The 16,222-nt window shown below is 42.0% G+C and overlaps 1 protein-coding gene across 2 annotated transcripts; it reads right to left on the reverse strand.

Annotated features, from left to right (window-relative positions):
• Positions 1 to 43: 43 nt before the first annotated feature.
• On the reverse strand, positions 44 to 12,791 carry LOC128890660 (ABC transporter G family member 23-like). 2 transcript variants are annotated; one of them, XM_054149335.1, is made up of 16 exons: positions 12,415 to 12,791; positions 11,476 to 11,872; positions 3,922 to 4,051; positions 3,479 to 3,723; positions 3,196 to 3,373; positions 3,020 to 3,113; positions 2,736 to 2,942; positions 2,443 to 2,528; positions 2,131 to 2,362; positions 1,732 to 1,909; positions 1,545 to 1,660; positions 1,392 to 1,462; positions 1,205 to 1,293; positions 900 to 1,076; positions 745 to 831; positions 44 to 292 (listed from the first exon to the last, which is right to left on the reverse strand). In XM_054149335.1, exons 3-16 carry the CDS (start codon positions 4,023 to 4,025, stop codon positions 78 to 80), a joined length of 2,079 nt encoding a protein of 692 aa, XP_054005310.1. In that variant the 5' UTR covers positions 4,026 to 4,051; positions 11,476 to 11,872; positions 12,415 to 12,791; the 3' UTR covers positions 44 to 77. The 2 variants fall into 2 exon arrangements, with proteins under 2 accessions (XP_054005310.1, XP_054005318.1); XM_054149343.1 differs by lacking the exon at positions 3,922 to 4,051.
• Positions 12,792 to 16,222: the final 3,431 nt, after the last annotated feature.

The raw sequence follows: 16,222 nt of genomic DNA on the forward strand, positions 1-16,222 counted from the left end.
ATCAGCTGTTTCCTTTCAATTTCGTTTTTTTTTTTTTTTTTTCTTCTATTTCTTTCGCCATCGCGATCACACGTGTCCTACGTGGTCTTCATCCTTAGATGAACGACGCAAATCATTACGAGCCCCAGGATCCACCCTATTAGTATTAAAAATCCGCTGTAGACTTCCGGATCTTCGAAGGGCGTCCCTTTCTCCAGAACACCTCTGAGCGAGATGCCTGGTAGCGTTGTGGGTAAGGTTAAACTGATCCACTTGAGAGCCTCTGGCATTCCCTCGATTGGCCATATGAGTCCTAGAAAATTCCAATCAATTTTCATTTTCGTACATACTTTCACCCTTTTACAGGGTAGATAATATACATGGTGGCGCAGAATTAGTGTAAGAACAAGAAACGGAGGATAGCTGAGACGATTCTGAACCACAATTTCCTTTGCAAAAATGTTGGATGGTGCTTCGTTATCGAATTATTAAAGAAAACCCACGGACCAATCGCAGCGGGTGGGCGGAGCGTCCTGGTTCGAGCCGGCCTCTCTCAGCTGAGCGCGCGCTACTCGGGCGCTGCGATTGGTCGGTGGTTTTTCGTTAATAATTCAAAAACGAAGCACCATCCAATAATTTTGCAAAGGAAATTGTGCTTCAGAATCGTCTCAGCTATCCCCCATTTCCTGGGTTCTACAAAAATAAAGATTTGATAGAAATCTCTTAAAATCTCTATAAATCGTGCGACAGAAACAAGTCACTTACCACTGAGGAGAAACAATGGATAAAAGCTTCCTACAGACGCGTAATTGACGAGAGTATGCGAAGTGCACAGAACTGATATCAGGAAACCTGTAAATAGTACCCAACAACAGTATTATTTTATTCCCCCTATTGCAATTGCTAGATATTAAACTCACCATAAGACATTCCACAAATTCCTGATAGCAGTGGCATGCAGCATACGATGATCATCGATCCTTTGCAGTGCACGTCAAATTGGGAAAAGCATATACAGATTAGTACTATAGTTTGAACAACGATCAACGATGTTTGAGACACGATGTGCGTGATTAGAATCTCCCAAGTTTTCACACCTATTTTAAACAGACAGTGTCAAAAAGAGTAACTAGTAGTAATCTTTATTCAGGCACTATAATGATAGACGTTTACTCGTTTATCATTTTTGGATTTACACGGAGAGCTCGCAGAAACGTGTAATTACCTTGAACCAAATTCCTGTCCCACATGCCAGAATGTCGATCAGTTATGATTATAGACGAGCACATAGACGTCGTTGTAATAAACGTCAGCCTAAAATGGCAATGCATTCGTGAAGAAACAATTTTTAATAAATAAACGCTTCACTTCGGAAAACAAAGAAACGTTAAAAACGTTCTTGTTGAACTTACATTAATATATACGGTGGAAAAATCATCGTGATGTAATTTTGATCTAGCTCGCCAAAAATCGGCTCTTCGAACTGGAAAATTGAAGAAATCGTACTGATGATATTGTTATTTCACGCACTCCTAAGAATCGTTAAATTCAGAAGGCATACGTACACGTATGGGAAAATTCGCGTACTTTGGAGAAATTCTACACGCCCTCACGATCTCCCTGAATTCTTCAAAAAAACTTTTTAATAATTTTCTTTGCACGAACAAGCTAATTTGTCTGTCTGAAAACAGAAAGAGAAATAATCGTTATTATCGTTAACATACTAATCACTGCAGATATGTACGAATATACCTGGCGTGTACATCATAACGTCTATCTGACTAGCTACGAGGTCCTCCTCCGTCACTGCGTAATATTCTTCAATCTTCGCTGCCATAGCGCTCGAGAAATTTTTACTGAAATACATCACTCCGACGCTTTTCTGTCTCGAGATGTCTCGCACCGCTCCTTCGTAGTCGTCATAATACACCTAGACATTAAACACGACTGGTGCAGATATTTCGCTACGATCGACGTATTTACACGTTCCATGGTCGTATATATACGTCCTTCCTATACTACAGGCGCATAGATGCGTCAGAAAATGCATACTGACCCTTGTTTTTCTATTTTCCGTTGCATATAACAAAAAATCTTATGATACATTATTATTATTATACATATTCAGACATCAATTAACATTCCGCGTACCTTTTTCACAACAGAGTCGTTGATCCCGTGTATCATTCTACAGCTGAGATCCACGAATTTGCACGTATCGTCGCGTTCATCGTAAGTGACATTGCCCCAATTTCTCCCATTATTGCAGTCCCCAGCTTCGTCGTTCACAATGGATATAGATATACCCGTCGGGTCCTTGCCAACGGCGAAGAACAACAGCGCCAGCTGCATTAGCGGCAGGACCAACGAGAACATGATTCCCCTGCATAAATAAATCGATTATCCGATCGGATGTCTTTCGTTTCGCACCATTTGTAAATAATCTATCGTCGTGTCGATTACCCGGGGTGACGGAGAAATTGCACGTAGTTTTTCATGAACAGGGAGTGGCATCTTTTCCACGCGCTACTTCGCCATTGGAGAGCGTGCTGAAACACCAACATTTTAGTTGTTTTTCTCAATTTCGTGACGATCTTTAGTTTGGGTTGATGGTTAGATATGTTGGACGTGTAATTGGCGTTCAATATGTATATCCACTGAAGGTATAAACACGTTCGCAACGTTTTCACGTAAAGAATCTTTCTTTACGATGATCTTTCCAACACCCAATATACTAGTTTTAGACGTGTACCAACATTTCTCGAACCGCTGTTGTAAATGGACTCCACGGTCAACATTTTGTTCATTTCAGCTATCGAGACAGGCGGTCTGTCTTGAAAATTGGTTTGAGTACGCGCACTCAAATTGAGAAACGCTTCTTCCAAGGAGTCTGTCTGAAACATATCCAGTAGCTCGTTGGGTGATGTTTCTGCCAGCAGTTTTCCCTTTCTCAGTAGACCGATCTGAAAATAGACACGACTGTTATTATTATGTATCGAAACTAGAATGTTTTTAGCTTCAGATCGAAATGTTCATGCACCGTGTCAGACTGTCTCGCTTCCTCGATGTAATGGGTGGTGATGATAACCGTGATGCCATCTTCGCGCGTGATCTTGTCCAAATGGTTCCAGATACTGTACAAACAACCTTACGCTTATTTTTCATGGTCCCGTTGACCCCGTCGATCGAGAGACAATGGAATGAAATTGTACTTGCTTGTCCCTTAAAACTGGATCCAGACCGACGGTTGGCTCGTCGAGAATCAGTAATTCGGGCTTGTGAAGCAACGCGACCGCGAAAGAGAGCCTTCTTTGCTGGCCACCGCTCATGTTCCTCACTAGGTGATCTCTGGGCTGTAGTTGCAGCAGATCCTTCAGGAACAAATACCTCTCCTCTAAAATAACCAATTGTAAACAGATTTGCCTTGCTGCAAAAATTCTGTTCCTTATAAGACTATCGCAAGGTTTAAGATTAAGACAGTCGAAGTTTGCCAACCTACCGATTATGTGATTATCCAACCCGTTGATCCTGCCGAAATAGTAACAAGCGTTGATTACAGAAAACTCGTCGACCAGCGACACATCTTGCGGCATGTAACCCACTCGCGGGCCTGGAATGCCTGATTCTTTAGATTTTGGTTTGCCTCCGAGAATCCAAATGTCGCCGCTGTCCAATTTTGTTACGCCTGCCATGCTGGAGAGCAGAGTGGTCTTGCCACAACCACTGGGACCCAATAGACCGTATCTGTGCGTCAAGGTAAGTACAAAATTAATTCTAAACGAGCACATGCAAGTGGTAGGCTACGCCCACTCCCACTGATAGGCTCATTCCTATTGGTATGCCACGCCCATTTTCTCACTGGTTGGCCGCGTCTACCCCCACCCCACTATAGCTACGCCACGCCCACTGTCTCTGATTAGCCACGCCCACATATCTACTCACATGCATCCCTTAGGAACAGCCATGTTCAAAGCATCCAGAATTAGCTTCCCCTTCTCGTATTCTTTCCTTGCATCGTTGACGATTATTGCGTATTTCGTCGCCATGTTGCGTAACGTTGGCCGCGAACAATCTAGAACAGACACGGGGCATGTGAACACATGCTCTTACAGGTGCTCGGGCCACTGTACATCCAAGCGGCGCCGAACTTCGTTCAGCCTCTAGCGCACCCTAAAGACTTTTCGTATCACGAACACTTTTCGCCTCGTTAAATTCGACCGTTCGAAAGTGACAGGAAGCAAAGCGATTAAAATTCTAGGACAGCCGAAGGGTTTCGCGAGTCGAGCACTCGCGGTTGCGGCACACCTCGTGGAATCCTTAAGGCGGAATTTCGCCAAGGACATCAAGTTCGTTTTTCCGTTTATTACCGAACTAGCTATTACTAGCCGCGGTAAGCGACCTATTTTTTTGCGTAATTTACACGGGCCCTTTCACTTTTATACGTGGATGATGGCATTTCGCGTGGATCGCCATAAAAACAAGAAAAACGTGGTTACCGCGAATTTATGCAACGTGCATGAAAATTTATGAGATTCCCAGGCTATTACCAACTATTAGCGCCTGGATGGGTTCTATTAACGCGTCACGCGAATTTTTAATTCTAGGAGTAGACAGTGATCGGCAATGGCATTGTGTTCGCGTCGCGTCCACATCGTAACATGCGAATGTATCGATGAACCATGAACTCGAGCATCGATGCCTGAATTTTGTAATTCTCTCGGTTTTAGTTTTCTTACGTGAAAAAAATAATTCGCGCACTTTCTCTCGGTGTAAATAACTCCAGAATTCGAGAACATAATTCTCTCCAAATCTCGTCCGTCACGTTACCCCATATTTTTATCTCGCATCTCTCGGACACCATATCCCCTATCTTCATCAGCCGAATCCACCGCGTTCACTATACATTTTCTAAACCGGGCGCCACTCTTACGTTTCTCTCAATTTCAATTCCGTATCTTTACAATCTCGTACTTTCTATTCCCACGAATTTTTACACGCCTCGTTCACCGATTCTCATCAACGTGTCCGTAACGAGTCCGTGTCTTTTTTTTTTTGGAGTCTCAAATTGGAGAAAATAATGAGCAAAACTTGTAGCGATATTTTTACCCAGTATCGTTCAATCAGTTTCGTCGTTTATATCAACGCAGCAGCATGCTCCATCAGAGAGATGAAGAATACTGTAATCTTAGATCGTAGTAATTTTGGTGAAGCTCTAAAGAGTAAATGAACATTTTCTTTTCAGTCAATTTAAAAAAAAAAAAAAAAGAGAGAAATAAAGTAGATAAAAGTGAAGAAAAAATTGCTCGTATATAATTGTCCTAAGCTCGTGACACTGTTTCGCTTCGAATACGATCACTATGTCAATCGATGCGACGCGTGACGCTGAAACAGTTAAAAATCGCTAGAAACAGGTTTCGCCGGTGACTGGCCGCCATTGGGGATTCCGATCGGATCGCGTTTATGTTAAATATCGATCGCTACGGTGGTCCTCCGACTATTTATCATTCGGTGGATCCACTCTTTCGAATATACACATCATCCTGGACGCGTGACACGAATTCGAATCGTCACGCCACGGCGCTAATTTAAACTTAAAATTCACTGTTTACATTAACAGCGCCAGGACACTCGAGCAAGGAAATCGAGTAGCAATCAACGGTTCGTTGAACCACGGACTATAGTTCCGTTCGTTTAACCATAATTTCATTTACGACCCGACGGAGTCCACGATTCAATCGCCATTATTTCAATTTTATATTATACATCATCTTGGGAATTCTATATTTATTCTAGAGTGGGTTAGGAACTTATTCTCTCAGTCGAAAATGTAAAAATAATTGCGTGATTCGCTATAAGTGATCTCGTTGTTCATTTTCTGTCATTTTTGGCTTTATAACGTCGAGCCTGCAAAAGTGGTGGGGATTGCCACGCGACGCTTACGCAGCACCAGCGCCGTTTGTAGAATAAACTTCAGATTTCAGTGCCTCTTACGCAATACGATTCAGCTACGTTTATGCAACGAATTTCAGTGACGTATTAGGCACAATTTGATATATAGCGCAGAAAACCAGCTCGATAAAAATGTCTCACCACTGGAATTTACGGCACACGGGGTGTCGGCGTTGGGAAACGATTGCGCCACCTGTGTAAAATGACGTTGAAAAAAATAGGAATCTAATTCAGTTACGAGAAAGTGATCATGGATACGACCGGTCTACCGTTATCACTGTTCCGCTCGAATACGTGGTTTTTTCACATGAAAGTATCGCCATTTGTCAGTCCTTTTGCGCCATGCCAGCCGGATGAAACTGACAAAACCATCATACGTGATGGCAGAGGTTTTCTTTCTTTTCGCGAACACGCACAGAGAAAGCAGGAAGCGGTTCTTTTATGCATGAATTCGGATTATTTCTATAACATTAACTAATCGAATGCAGGAACGGTTGCCCCGATTCTTGAGTAACCGTAGAAATTATTGGGCTCGTTACCATTAATAATATCGTTTGTATACTTTGTGGGCAAATTTTCTGTAATCAGTGACCCCTTATGTAAGAATCTTTCTGCTATTAATTTCAACGTTCGTTTTTCGTCGTGTCTGTAATTTGAAACCGAAGTAGAAATTAGAGCTGAAATTTCGTAGAAATAAATACGCTATTAACCTCACAGAGAATATCAAGACGAACATTTTTCGTTCGGGAATAAAAATTAAAAGCTTGGAACTTCTTTTTCCCGAAATTCGATTACTAATATTAATTCAATTGTTATACATAATACATTTAGAATGCATTTATCTGGATGCTTGAATAGAAAGTGCAGGTCACCGCGACGTTCAAATGGAGACTCGATTGGCGCGACCGCGTACCACCTTCACCCAGTCTGGTATCCCATAGGTCACGTGCGTTCTAAACAAGTGGGATCGAAGGGAACCAGTTCCACGCACACCAGCTATCGCACGAACGGACGTTACACGGATGTTTTACCGTTACGAAGGGATTACCTAAGTCGCGCTCGACCTACGATGCGTTAGGCCCGTCTGCGTGACGCGTAGCGAATCACAGGGAAAAGTATATCTCTGGGTCAACGTTCCTTTCCGTGATCGCGGCGAATGTCCAACGAATCCAGCAAACTCAACACCGTATATATACGGGTATGTATCGTTTCATGGCGATTGTGTATATACGTCTGCGGGATATTTGTGTACGTATACAGTGTTTCATGGTGACTGCGTATGTACCTTTGTAGATATTGTATAGAGTGTTTCACGATGACTGGATATGTACCTTTGTAGTATACAAAAAGCGTACATGTACGTCTCACGTCATCCACGAGGCCTGTGATGCCTGTTATAGCGGCATCATGTAAAAAGACAATTACTTAAGAAGGTTGTCCGTCAACTTAACAACGAAGTCTGGGCAAGAACAGCAACAACTAGGTCAAGAAGAAAACCTTCTGATCGTCCAGGTAGACTATTCATAAAAATTGTAACGAAAGGTGCGTTTAAGCCATCAACAAACACAGAACATTCAATAGTATCCCTGCTTGGTACCGCAGTTCTCGGATACCACAACTACCGCGCCATAATCAGACAGATCAAAGTCCATACCTCCGCGTCTTAATTATTTCTGTATTACCTAATCCACCAGTCGGTCCTATATGTTACAATCTCTCGCATTAATTCACCGCGAGGAAAGTCTTCCGCATAACGTTCGCCAGGAGTCCACCAGCGAGCGAAAAGGTCAAGCATCCCTCGTCGAAGGATTCGCTTCACGTTTCGCTTCGACGAGCCATTCGACGACCTTTAACCAGATTTTCGCATGCTGCCCCGTTACGAGAGCACTGTTACACCATCGACTGTCCCGTTCGGAAATTATTACAGGCGTAACACTTTCTTCGACGCTTTCGTAACGAGCAGCCTTGAAATCGCGAGTCCGCTTCTCGTTTTTTTTTTTTTTTTCTCTCCGACAAGTTCGCGTGTCTCCCGAGGAGCGAAAGATTTGAAGAAAAAAAGGAAGTAGAGAACACGTGTCACCCTTCGGTGCGTGTTTGGAAAACGCGGCGTTACAGTTGTCTCGTTAGGAATTACGTTCACCCGGAATGGGGACATCGACACACGAACCGGGCAGCAAATTGCACACCATTATCGGGATTTGCATAGGTCTACGGAGTTTGTCATTAGCCGTCCGCAAATTTCAACCGATTCCAGGCCTTCAGCGCAGCTGCGACGTATCCGGTGATCCGCTGAGATTTTTTTCCCCGCGGTCCTGTCGAACGACTCGTTTCGCTGTTGAGGTAGTTCCGCGAATATATTTAATGGTGGGGTTTTAATTAAAATCTCGCTCGACTGTTCTTTGACTATTTTTATTTAAGGTAGTTGTTTCGAGATAGTCGCTTCGTTCAAAAATATAATTGGACAACGTTGCGATATCATCTTCTGTTTTGGTCAGTTGCAGACTCCCGAGCGAGGTACCCAATGTCGCGATCTCAGATGTCATCTTGACCCAGTTGACGAGTTTGTTACGCTATTAGTCATGGAACAACCTTCTTAAGTAATGGATTCACTCACGAATACAGGAATGTTACGGACAGGTGTTGCGACAGTCATCATAAATCAGTCATGGGTCACAGGTGGTTGCCAATATGAGGAACCATTTGGAAAAGACGTGAGTGTTGGGGACCGAATGACTTAGCTACTTATCCTCCCAGAAGTAACACCGTGAGACCCAACATATAGGTGCTACTAGGTTGATCGTAATACTAAACACTCGATTATCGAAAAAGAAAGCAAGAAATATTTTATTCAGCAATTTCTAATACAATCTGTTAACGAATGGTTCATGCTTGTTGTTCCTCTTTGTCACGGTTTTTCGTGCAATTGTTTCTCGAATATCGATTACTTATTTCTTGCTTCTGGTATAGTCGATTTATTCCTGTATGAAAATCTAAATTAAACAAAAGTGTCCATCAGAAGAGAGAGAAGGTGCACGGTAACTTCTTCTATGGGCTCTCTTCGATTCCATCGCGCACGTGTCTAATGACCGTACGTTCGGATGGATCTCGGTCATCGAAGACATCCTGCGATCGCCGTGATACTCTATATAGAGTAAGCGAGACGTTTAACGGCGCGCTGGCAAACGAAAATAGGTGAGTGTAGAAAGTAAATTCGCTCGGGAGAAATTCGCGTTCGAATGGGTCGTGGCAGCATCTCTCTCAATCAGTTTTTGACCGTGCCGCGGGAGGTCAACGGGTTCGATTTTGCGTCACTTTCGTGAATCGCGTCGGAGGAAGAAAGTAAAACGTCGTGGAGAACGGGTTTGGTGGGGCACGTGGAGCCTGCGGGCCTGGCACCGCCGCAAGTGAATCAAAACTGGTCGTTGACGTTAATGTATTTTTGGCACGCGACGATCTGCCGATTGCAAAATATAGAAAACTTCTTTTTATGGATACAAAATGACGGCTTGGATCGTTGAAAGTGATGGAAGTCGTCCTGTCGGCATACCGACGCCCCGTTGAGTCGATATATCGTCAAATTTGTCATATTGTCACGTCGTCACGTTCGTCAGCTTCGTCACGCCGTCATATAATCGTGTCGTCCATAATCGTGTTCGTCATTCCGTCATGTTGTCCACAGTCGTGTTCATCATGTCATCGCATTCGTCACGTTCTGTCGTTGTCGTATCATCACATCCTCATATTATACACCATCGCACATTTCTGCCCATTATTTCTTCACAAATGCATAATTTACAATGCGTGATATTTATGCATACATGTGTAATCCTAGTAGTCGACATATTCTGGAAAAAAAAAACCCTAATAAATAATATTATGATTTTCCAGTGTTTTTTGTCTTTTTTTCAACTCGTCGAAAAAGAAGCTCGGCATACTTAAAGTCGCGTTACGATACTCCGTGAGTGAAGTATCTTTGGCATCAGCACTTTTTTGTTGTGCATTTTGCAGAGTCGAGTGATCAAAATATGTACATAATTAAGGTCTCAGACTTAAATATTCATAGATAAGTAACTCTGTACGGAACCGTTCAAGTTTTAACTTGACCAATTCTCTGTTATGTCATTCTTCCTCTTTTTTTATTTAACCTTTTCTTCTGGTAAAATCTTCTTCTTGGAGATTATAGTGTTCATCGATCACTCCATCCAAGAAAGCTAATTAATCGAACGATCAGTTCCCTTCTGAATCTTCGCTGGTCTCTACATTCGCAGTCTCTTCCTTCATGTACCATGAATTAGGTGGTATGCTAAGTGTCCTCTTCCTCGTTTCTTCTATTACGCAACGCTTCCTAATGTTCCTTCATAGATTATAGTCGCACGTAACGACGAGACTTACAGTCATCCTATCAAGAAAAGTAGCGAAAATCTCGATACTGCGATTGTTGTTTGGTGTACTCTGAAGTACGATAAACTTATGTTACAGGATTATGAATTGAAAATAATATTTTGGTTCGCGATCATTTTGAGATTAAAAGGGACCAAGTAAATTTTGCAGATATTACATTTTGTTAACCCTGTACACTTGACGCAATAATGAAAGGTTATCGATTTTGTGTCAATCGATGCTACTTCATCAATGATCTCGCTGCATATAAAATATACGAACAGTCTAATATTATTATGACCACCAGATATATTAATTCGTGAGGTCAACTGTGTAACATCGAAAATTGAGAAGATACGCGTCGTGCATTTTTACTCGGCAAAGGTGGTCGGTCATTACCGACGATAACGATCGATTTAATTGTCTTCAGACGTTCTCGGAACTTCGAGGAATACAACTGACATAAAACACAGTTTCTGACATATTTCAATTGTTCCATGTTGTTATTACCGTCGTTAATGTCAATAAAAAAATGTTAATTACGTCCCAACGTACACACGTTTTAATATTTTATATAAATTTTAACGTAACAGACATTTTTCTAACTCACGATAACTAGGCAAAAATATGATTCAAAGATAATTTGATAAAAACAAAAACATTGTTGGACTATAATTATACTCCACGTAATTCGATGACACAACACATCACCATCATTCTCATACGCAGATTCTACAATTTTATGGGTATTTTTATTGCCACACTCGAATTGCTAAGGAAGCGACCTCAAAGCTACAATGTCAACAATTTGCATACCAAATTTAAGTAGAATGTAGATTTAATAATCGTCGACTTCCAAGAAAACAATTTTCATTTACCACGTACTGGACCATTTTTTTTGTACACGTATATGTAATTAAAAAATAATTTCGTCGTTCTTCAAGGTGCGAATAACCATCGTTCAGTAGGAAAAATCCGGACTTGCGTTCACTTTCTCAAAATTAATTCTCGAAGAAGAATACCGAAGCACTTTTCTAAAAACCACCTGTTTTCCATCAAGGAGCATCTCTTAAATCCTTCTATAATGAACTCGATGAAACGCCACATTCCATCCCCCAATTATTATTTTCTAGTAGCTAACCAAGTAATAAAGTCTATTACGCTTACCTCGGCGATGATTATCCTCGGATGTTTGGAAATTAGAGACACGCGCTGTCCGTCTCCTTTTCCACCAGCCTCTTCCGTCGAGAGAGCCTCTCCTTCCGTCTATCGTCGAACTCGATATCGATAGTTCTACTCAACGTTCGGTCACAACACAGTCACTTGGACGAGTTGCCTCGAATCCGGTCGTACGTCAAATAAAATATAAAACACGCGACGCAATACTAAATAGCTCGAGATCTTGCGTTAAAGTCTTTTTTACACACTTTTCTTCCTTTCTCTCTCTGAAACGTTTCTCGTAGCGTGTGCAACTTTCTGGAGTTTCTAATGCAAAGCCATGTGCGTAGAATCGATTCAGTTACCCGTGTTTCGCCTACTCGTCTCTCGATCCTCGTTCGGGATTCTTGGGAAAAAATTATTGTACAAAATTATTGTACAAAATTATTGTAGCGATTACGTCCACGAATGGCGACGTTCGTGGCATGGGGTTAGTCTAATTAGGGGTTGGTTTCAGAGTCCGTAAGCATGTTGGAAATGCGGAGGATTGATATACGAATTTTACTTATACTTCTGCATGACAGTTTTAATTGACGTTCAAAAACTGTCTCGCAAGCAATGATTGAATATCATTGACTCAGTAAATGTTTTACACGTTGCACGAACGTTCTCGAGCATATACCGGTCAATCTACGTATCCGGAGAAAAGTTTACGATTAATAAAAGCAAGAGTAATTTCTCCGGATACGCGCGTAGAACCACGTATGGAAAATTTACTTGGGTGACGAGTATCTACGCGTTGCCTGTGAAACTTAATTTCAACGTTTACTCGAAATACATAAATTTCAGAGCGTGACAAAATGAAAAGGGGTGCGATTTTTATCGATAGCGTCACTGGCATCAATTGTAGGATTTATAAGGATCGAATTTTACTCGGGTTTCACTCACAAGCTACTCAAAGTGCGTCAGCCATAGGCACATCGTTCTCGAACGGCACGAACAAAGGTGAACTCGCGAATCGAACCTTTTAGATTTTCGAGTTAATATCGTCCAGCAAATTATACGGAATTCGCGATGTTATCGTTTACGTGCGTCGAGGACTCGGTGTTTCGGTTTGTTTGAACGCAATCGAGCGTTATCGGTGACAGGCCACGGTGATCGCACGAAACGAACTGCCGGTCGAAGATTCCTAACGATCGATCGTCGAATCCGTAAATGGCCTCACGGATGTATGTCATGACAACGAACCGAGACGCATTTCCGTGCGAGCCAAATCCACCAAGCTCCGGTCGTCGCACCATCGAACACACGACTGCGGTGCCGACTGCTCGCTTTGGGAAATCAAGATCAAGTCTAACTTAGGTGGTTAAACGGTGGGGGATCTAAGAATCGGCGAGTCAAACCGTGTGTCTTTCATGAAAGGTGCCGCGACCATCATAGGTGCAGCGACGGTGGGAAGGGGTAGCGATGGATCTTTCTCTTTCGCGTTTCGAAGCGTTCCTGCAAAATCAGAGATTAGAATGGAGATTGTAGATCGAGTCGCGTTAGAATTGAACGGAGATTCGTGTTTACCCTTTACACTTTGAAGCGACTTGGAAGCGACAGTCTTTTTGTTTATCTTGGATTTCGTTGAATCTCGAACTGTTGATATTGGTTCATAAATAGGTTCCTATTATTTAGGTACACGCGTAATCATTTTTGGAATGACACCCCTAATATGAATCTTCCAGTAGAAGGGTGATGCAGCAATTAATTACATAGCAAGTAGTAACAGCAAATTGGCTGCGATCTTGCTCTTATAATTCATTATACCTGTAAGCCTTAAAACATTCTACTTTTACTCAACAGTTCAAATCTCGTGTCTAGATCCGCGCACTTAGTTTTAATTCTCACCGTTAATAGCGCTGAGATAGTATTCCAATGTCAGTCGATAACGTTGAAAATGGCAAGGCACATGGTAAGGTGTTCAGAATGTTGTTTATATTCACTGTTGGTAAGCCAGAGAGTGCTAGTGTTGATTATCTTTTAATGTCGGTATCGCAGTTCCTCCGACGTCAACTATAATACCGACTGCGTGTAAAATTGATAGTTTTACATCGCACTCTGTTTGAAACTAACGACTTTTGTGTACTACCGCTAGTTGGCGTAATGCTCAATTTGTTTCTCACAAGTTTTATCGAGCAATTGTCTTCATATAAGGGTTACTTATTAAAAATAATTAGTAATTATTTCTTAAAGTAGATATGTTGAAATGAAACAACAAAACTTTGTTAAAAACTCATTATTTCACAGAGTTATAGCTCTTTACTGGTACGTGTGTATTTAGTCAGGGGTCTAAGGTTGCAGCCCACCGTCTGAAATGCATTGGAATAATGAATTCCTTCCTTTTATAAATTTCAATATAATGGGGCAATTTATATACTGATAAGGTAGTTGTAATTAGACTAGCAGTCACTTCCTCGAAATTAATTCCCCTGAAGAAATACCTACCTTACACTAAATAACTTACCTTAGTGGCTAAGAGTATTACTCATTAATTCTAATAAATGCTGCTAAGTAACGTTCTTTAAAAGGACCACATATCAGCCTGTACATAAAGACAAAGTTCTCACCCGTCGTTAGTACTTCCACGTCACGCTCCTTTTTTCTTCTAAATCGCACACGTCGAAATGCAAATATCGCGTGTACGTGTACCTTGTAATTTGCCGCGTGTTTGTCCGTCGTCAATAGACGTTCGTTAAATACCAGTAAACCAAAGATACATTCTTCGTAGCAAACGACGAAGTTTGGGGCAGATCAAAGGTGAAACCAAGGTGAAGAAAAGATCACGTGTCGTGGCTAATTGGATTCAAGGACAAACGAAAAAGATGTTTCGTTTCTCTAACGTTCACAGTAATCGTGAGATTTTCTTCCAGTCTCATCGGCCGCCGTCTTCGTTGAAGCGCGCTTTTGCGTCGACGGTCAAGGGACTTTGAATATTCAAAACATCGCCGTGCATAACGAGACGTGTGTACAAATGAAATGGAAGCAATAATTAATGTAGCTCGATGGACTAAAGATTCATCGATAAATTATTCGAGCGAATTCGTCACGGTGATTGTGAAATGGCGCACAGTTAATGATCTTCGCTCGTTCCGAGTGATATACGATGCGACACGGATGGAACACAGCCGTGAATAATGTCAAGGCGGTTTCCTTCGAAACACGCGTGTCAAAAGGAATTTGAAATCTTTCAAAGTGATTCGAGCGAGATGTACTCCCCCTTCTGGCAGTCCCCTAATCAAAGCTCTCCTATCTAGCGTTTCCCCCACTCAAAGCTCTCAACTTTATTACTTCCACTACCCAAAGTTTGCTCCTCTAGCGCTTTCCCCATTCAAAGCTCTCTAGTTCAGCGCTCGAACCACTCAAAGCCTTCCCCTACAGCGCTTCTTCTACTCGAGAATCGCTGCTACAGCGCCCCCATCTCAAAGCTCTCAACTTTAGTACTTCCACTACCCAAAGTTTGCTCCTCTAGCGCTTTCCCCATTCAAAGCTCTCTAGTTCAGCGCTCCAACCACTCAAAGCCTTCCCCTACAGCGTTTCTCTCACTCAAGGGTTGCTTCTACAGCGTCCCCATCTCAAGGTTCTTCCCTCTAACACTTCCCCTACCCAAAACCCTCTCCTCCAGCATTCCCCCACTCAAAGCCTTCCTTTCGAGCGCTTCTCTGAGACTCTATCCATAAATCAGATAAGTTAAGCTCAGAATACTCTAATGACGTCGTTCTATTACTTCAGCATCATTAAAATAGAAGTGTAAACATTAGCGTATTCGAATTTCAGATTCTCCTTGCAGAAAATTTGCATGCAACTCTGCATATATGGAGAGTAATCATCGATTAACAATATCGGAGTGGATAAAAAGTGGTTATGAAAGAGCCGTAATAGAGGGATCGGTCGAGTTCAGGAAACAACTGTTCTGTCCGTCTTTTAGCCGAATTACGTAACAAAATTTTACTTCCTCAGCGACGATTAGCCGCGCACAAAGAACGAAAGTCTGCAATCGCCTCGAATTAGGCGAACTTTCCATTTCACTGACAAGAAAGTCACAATCGCATGATTTAATGCCTATCCAACAGCGTTGGCAGTTTGAACGCGAGATCACTAGGCTACCAGTCATACTGAACATATGTATAAGTGTGATAATGTAACAATTTAAATGTTAACGACAACTATGTAATCAACGAATGCGATTATCCCTGAAGAGCGCTAATTAGGAAGAACTACGAATTAATACGTTTCATGGTAGCATACGTAAATCGCGTTGCAGGAAGAGTCGACTGCGAGCACTGGTTTATTCGCAAAACACAGTGTTATTCAATGCGTTGATGTAACCAGAACAAAGATAATGATTTTTGAAAGCGTTACATTCCATTCGCTCCAGTTACTTGGGCTGAACTTTTGGCCACTCGTTTCTGTACCGATCTCGACTCTGAGACTGACAATTACGTTGTACGTTCGTTACTTCGCCGCAAAGAAATTATTTTAACAGTACCTTTACTTAACACGTTCACGACGACGATGTTTCTCGCCATGGGGCGGCGCGGTGGTACCCACCGTCTGATAGACACGCGAGCGTGAGCCACCGGTGGTAACCGCCGGTGACCTTTTTCAAACTTTTAAATACAGTTCTTATATACAATAAATTCAAAAATATTTTTGCATTCGATTGAAGAACGTGTCATTAAGAAATATTCTTTCGTTTAGCATTAAAATGGAA

This window comes from Hylaeus anthracinus, unplaced genomic scaffold (assembly GCF_026225885.1).
Source record: "Hylaeus anthracinus isolate JK02 unplaced genomic scaffold, UHH_iyHylAnth1.0_haploid 0, whole genome shotgun sequence".
NCBI lineage: Eukaryota > Metazoa > Arthropoda > Insecta > Hymenoptera > Colletidae > Hylaeus > Hylaeus anthracinus.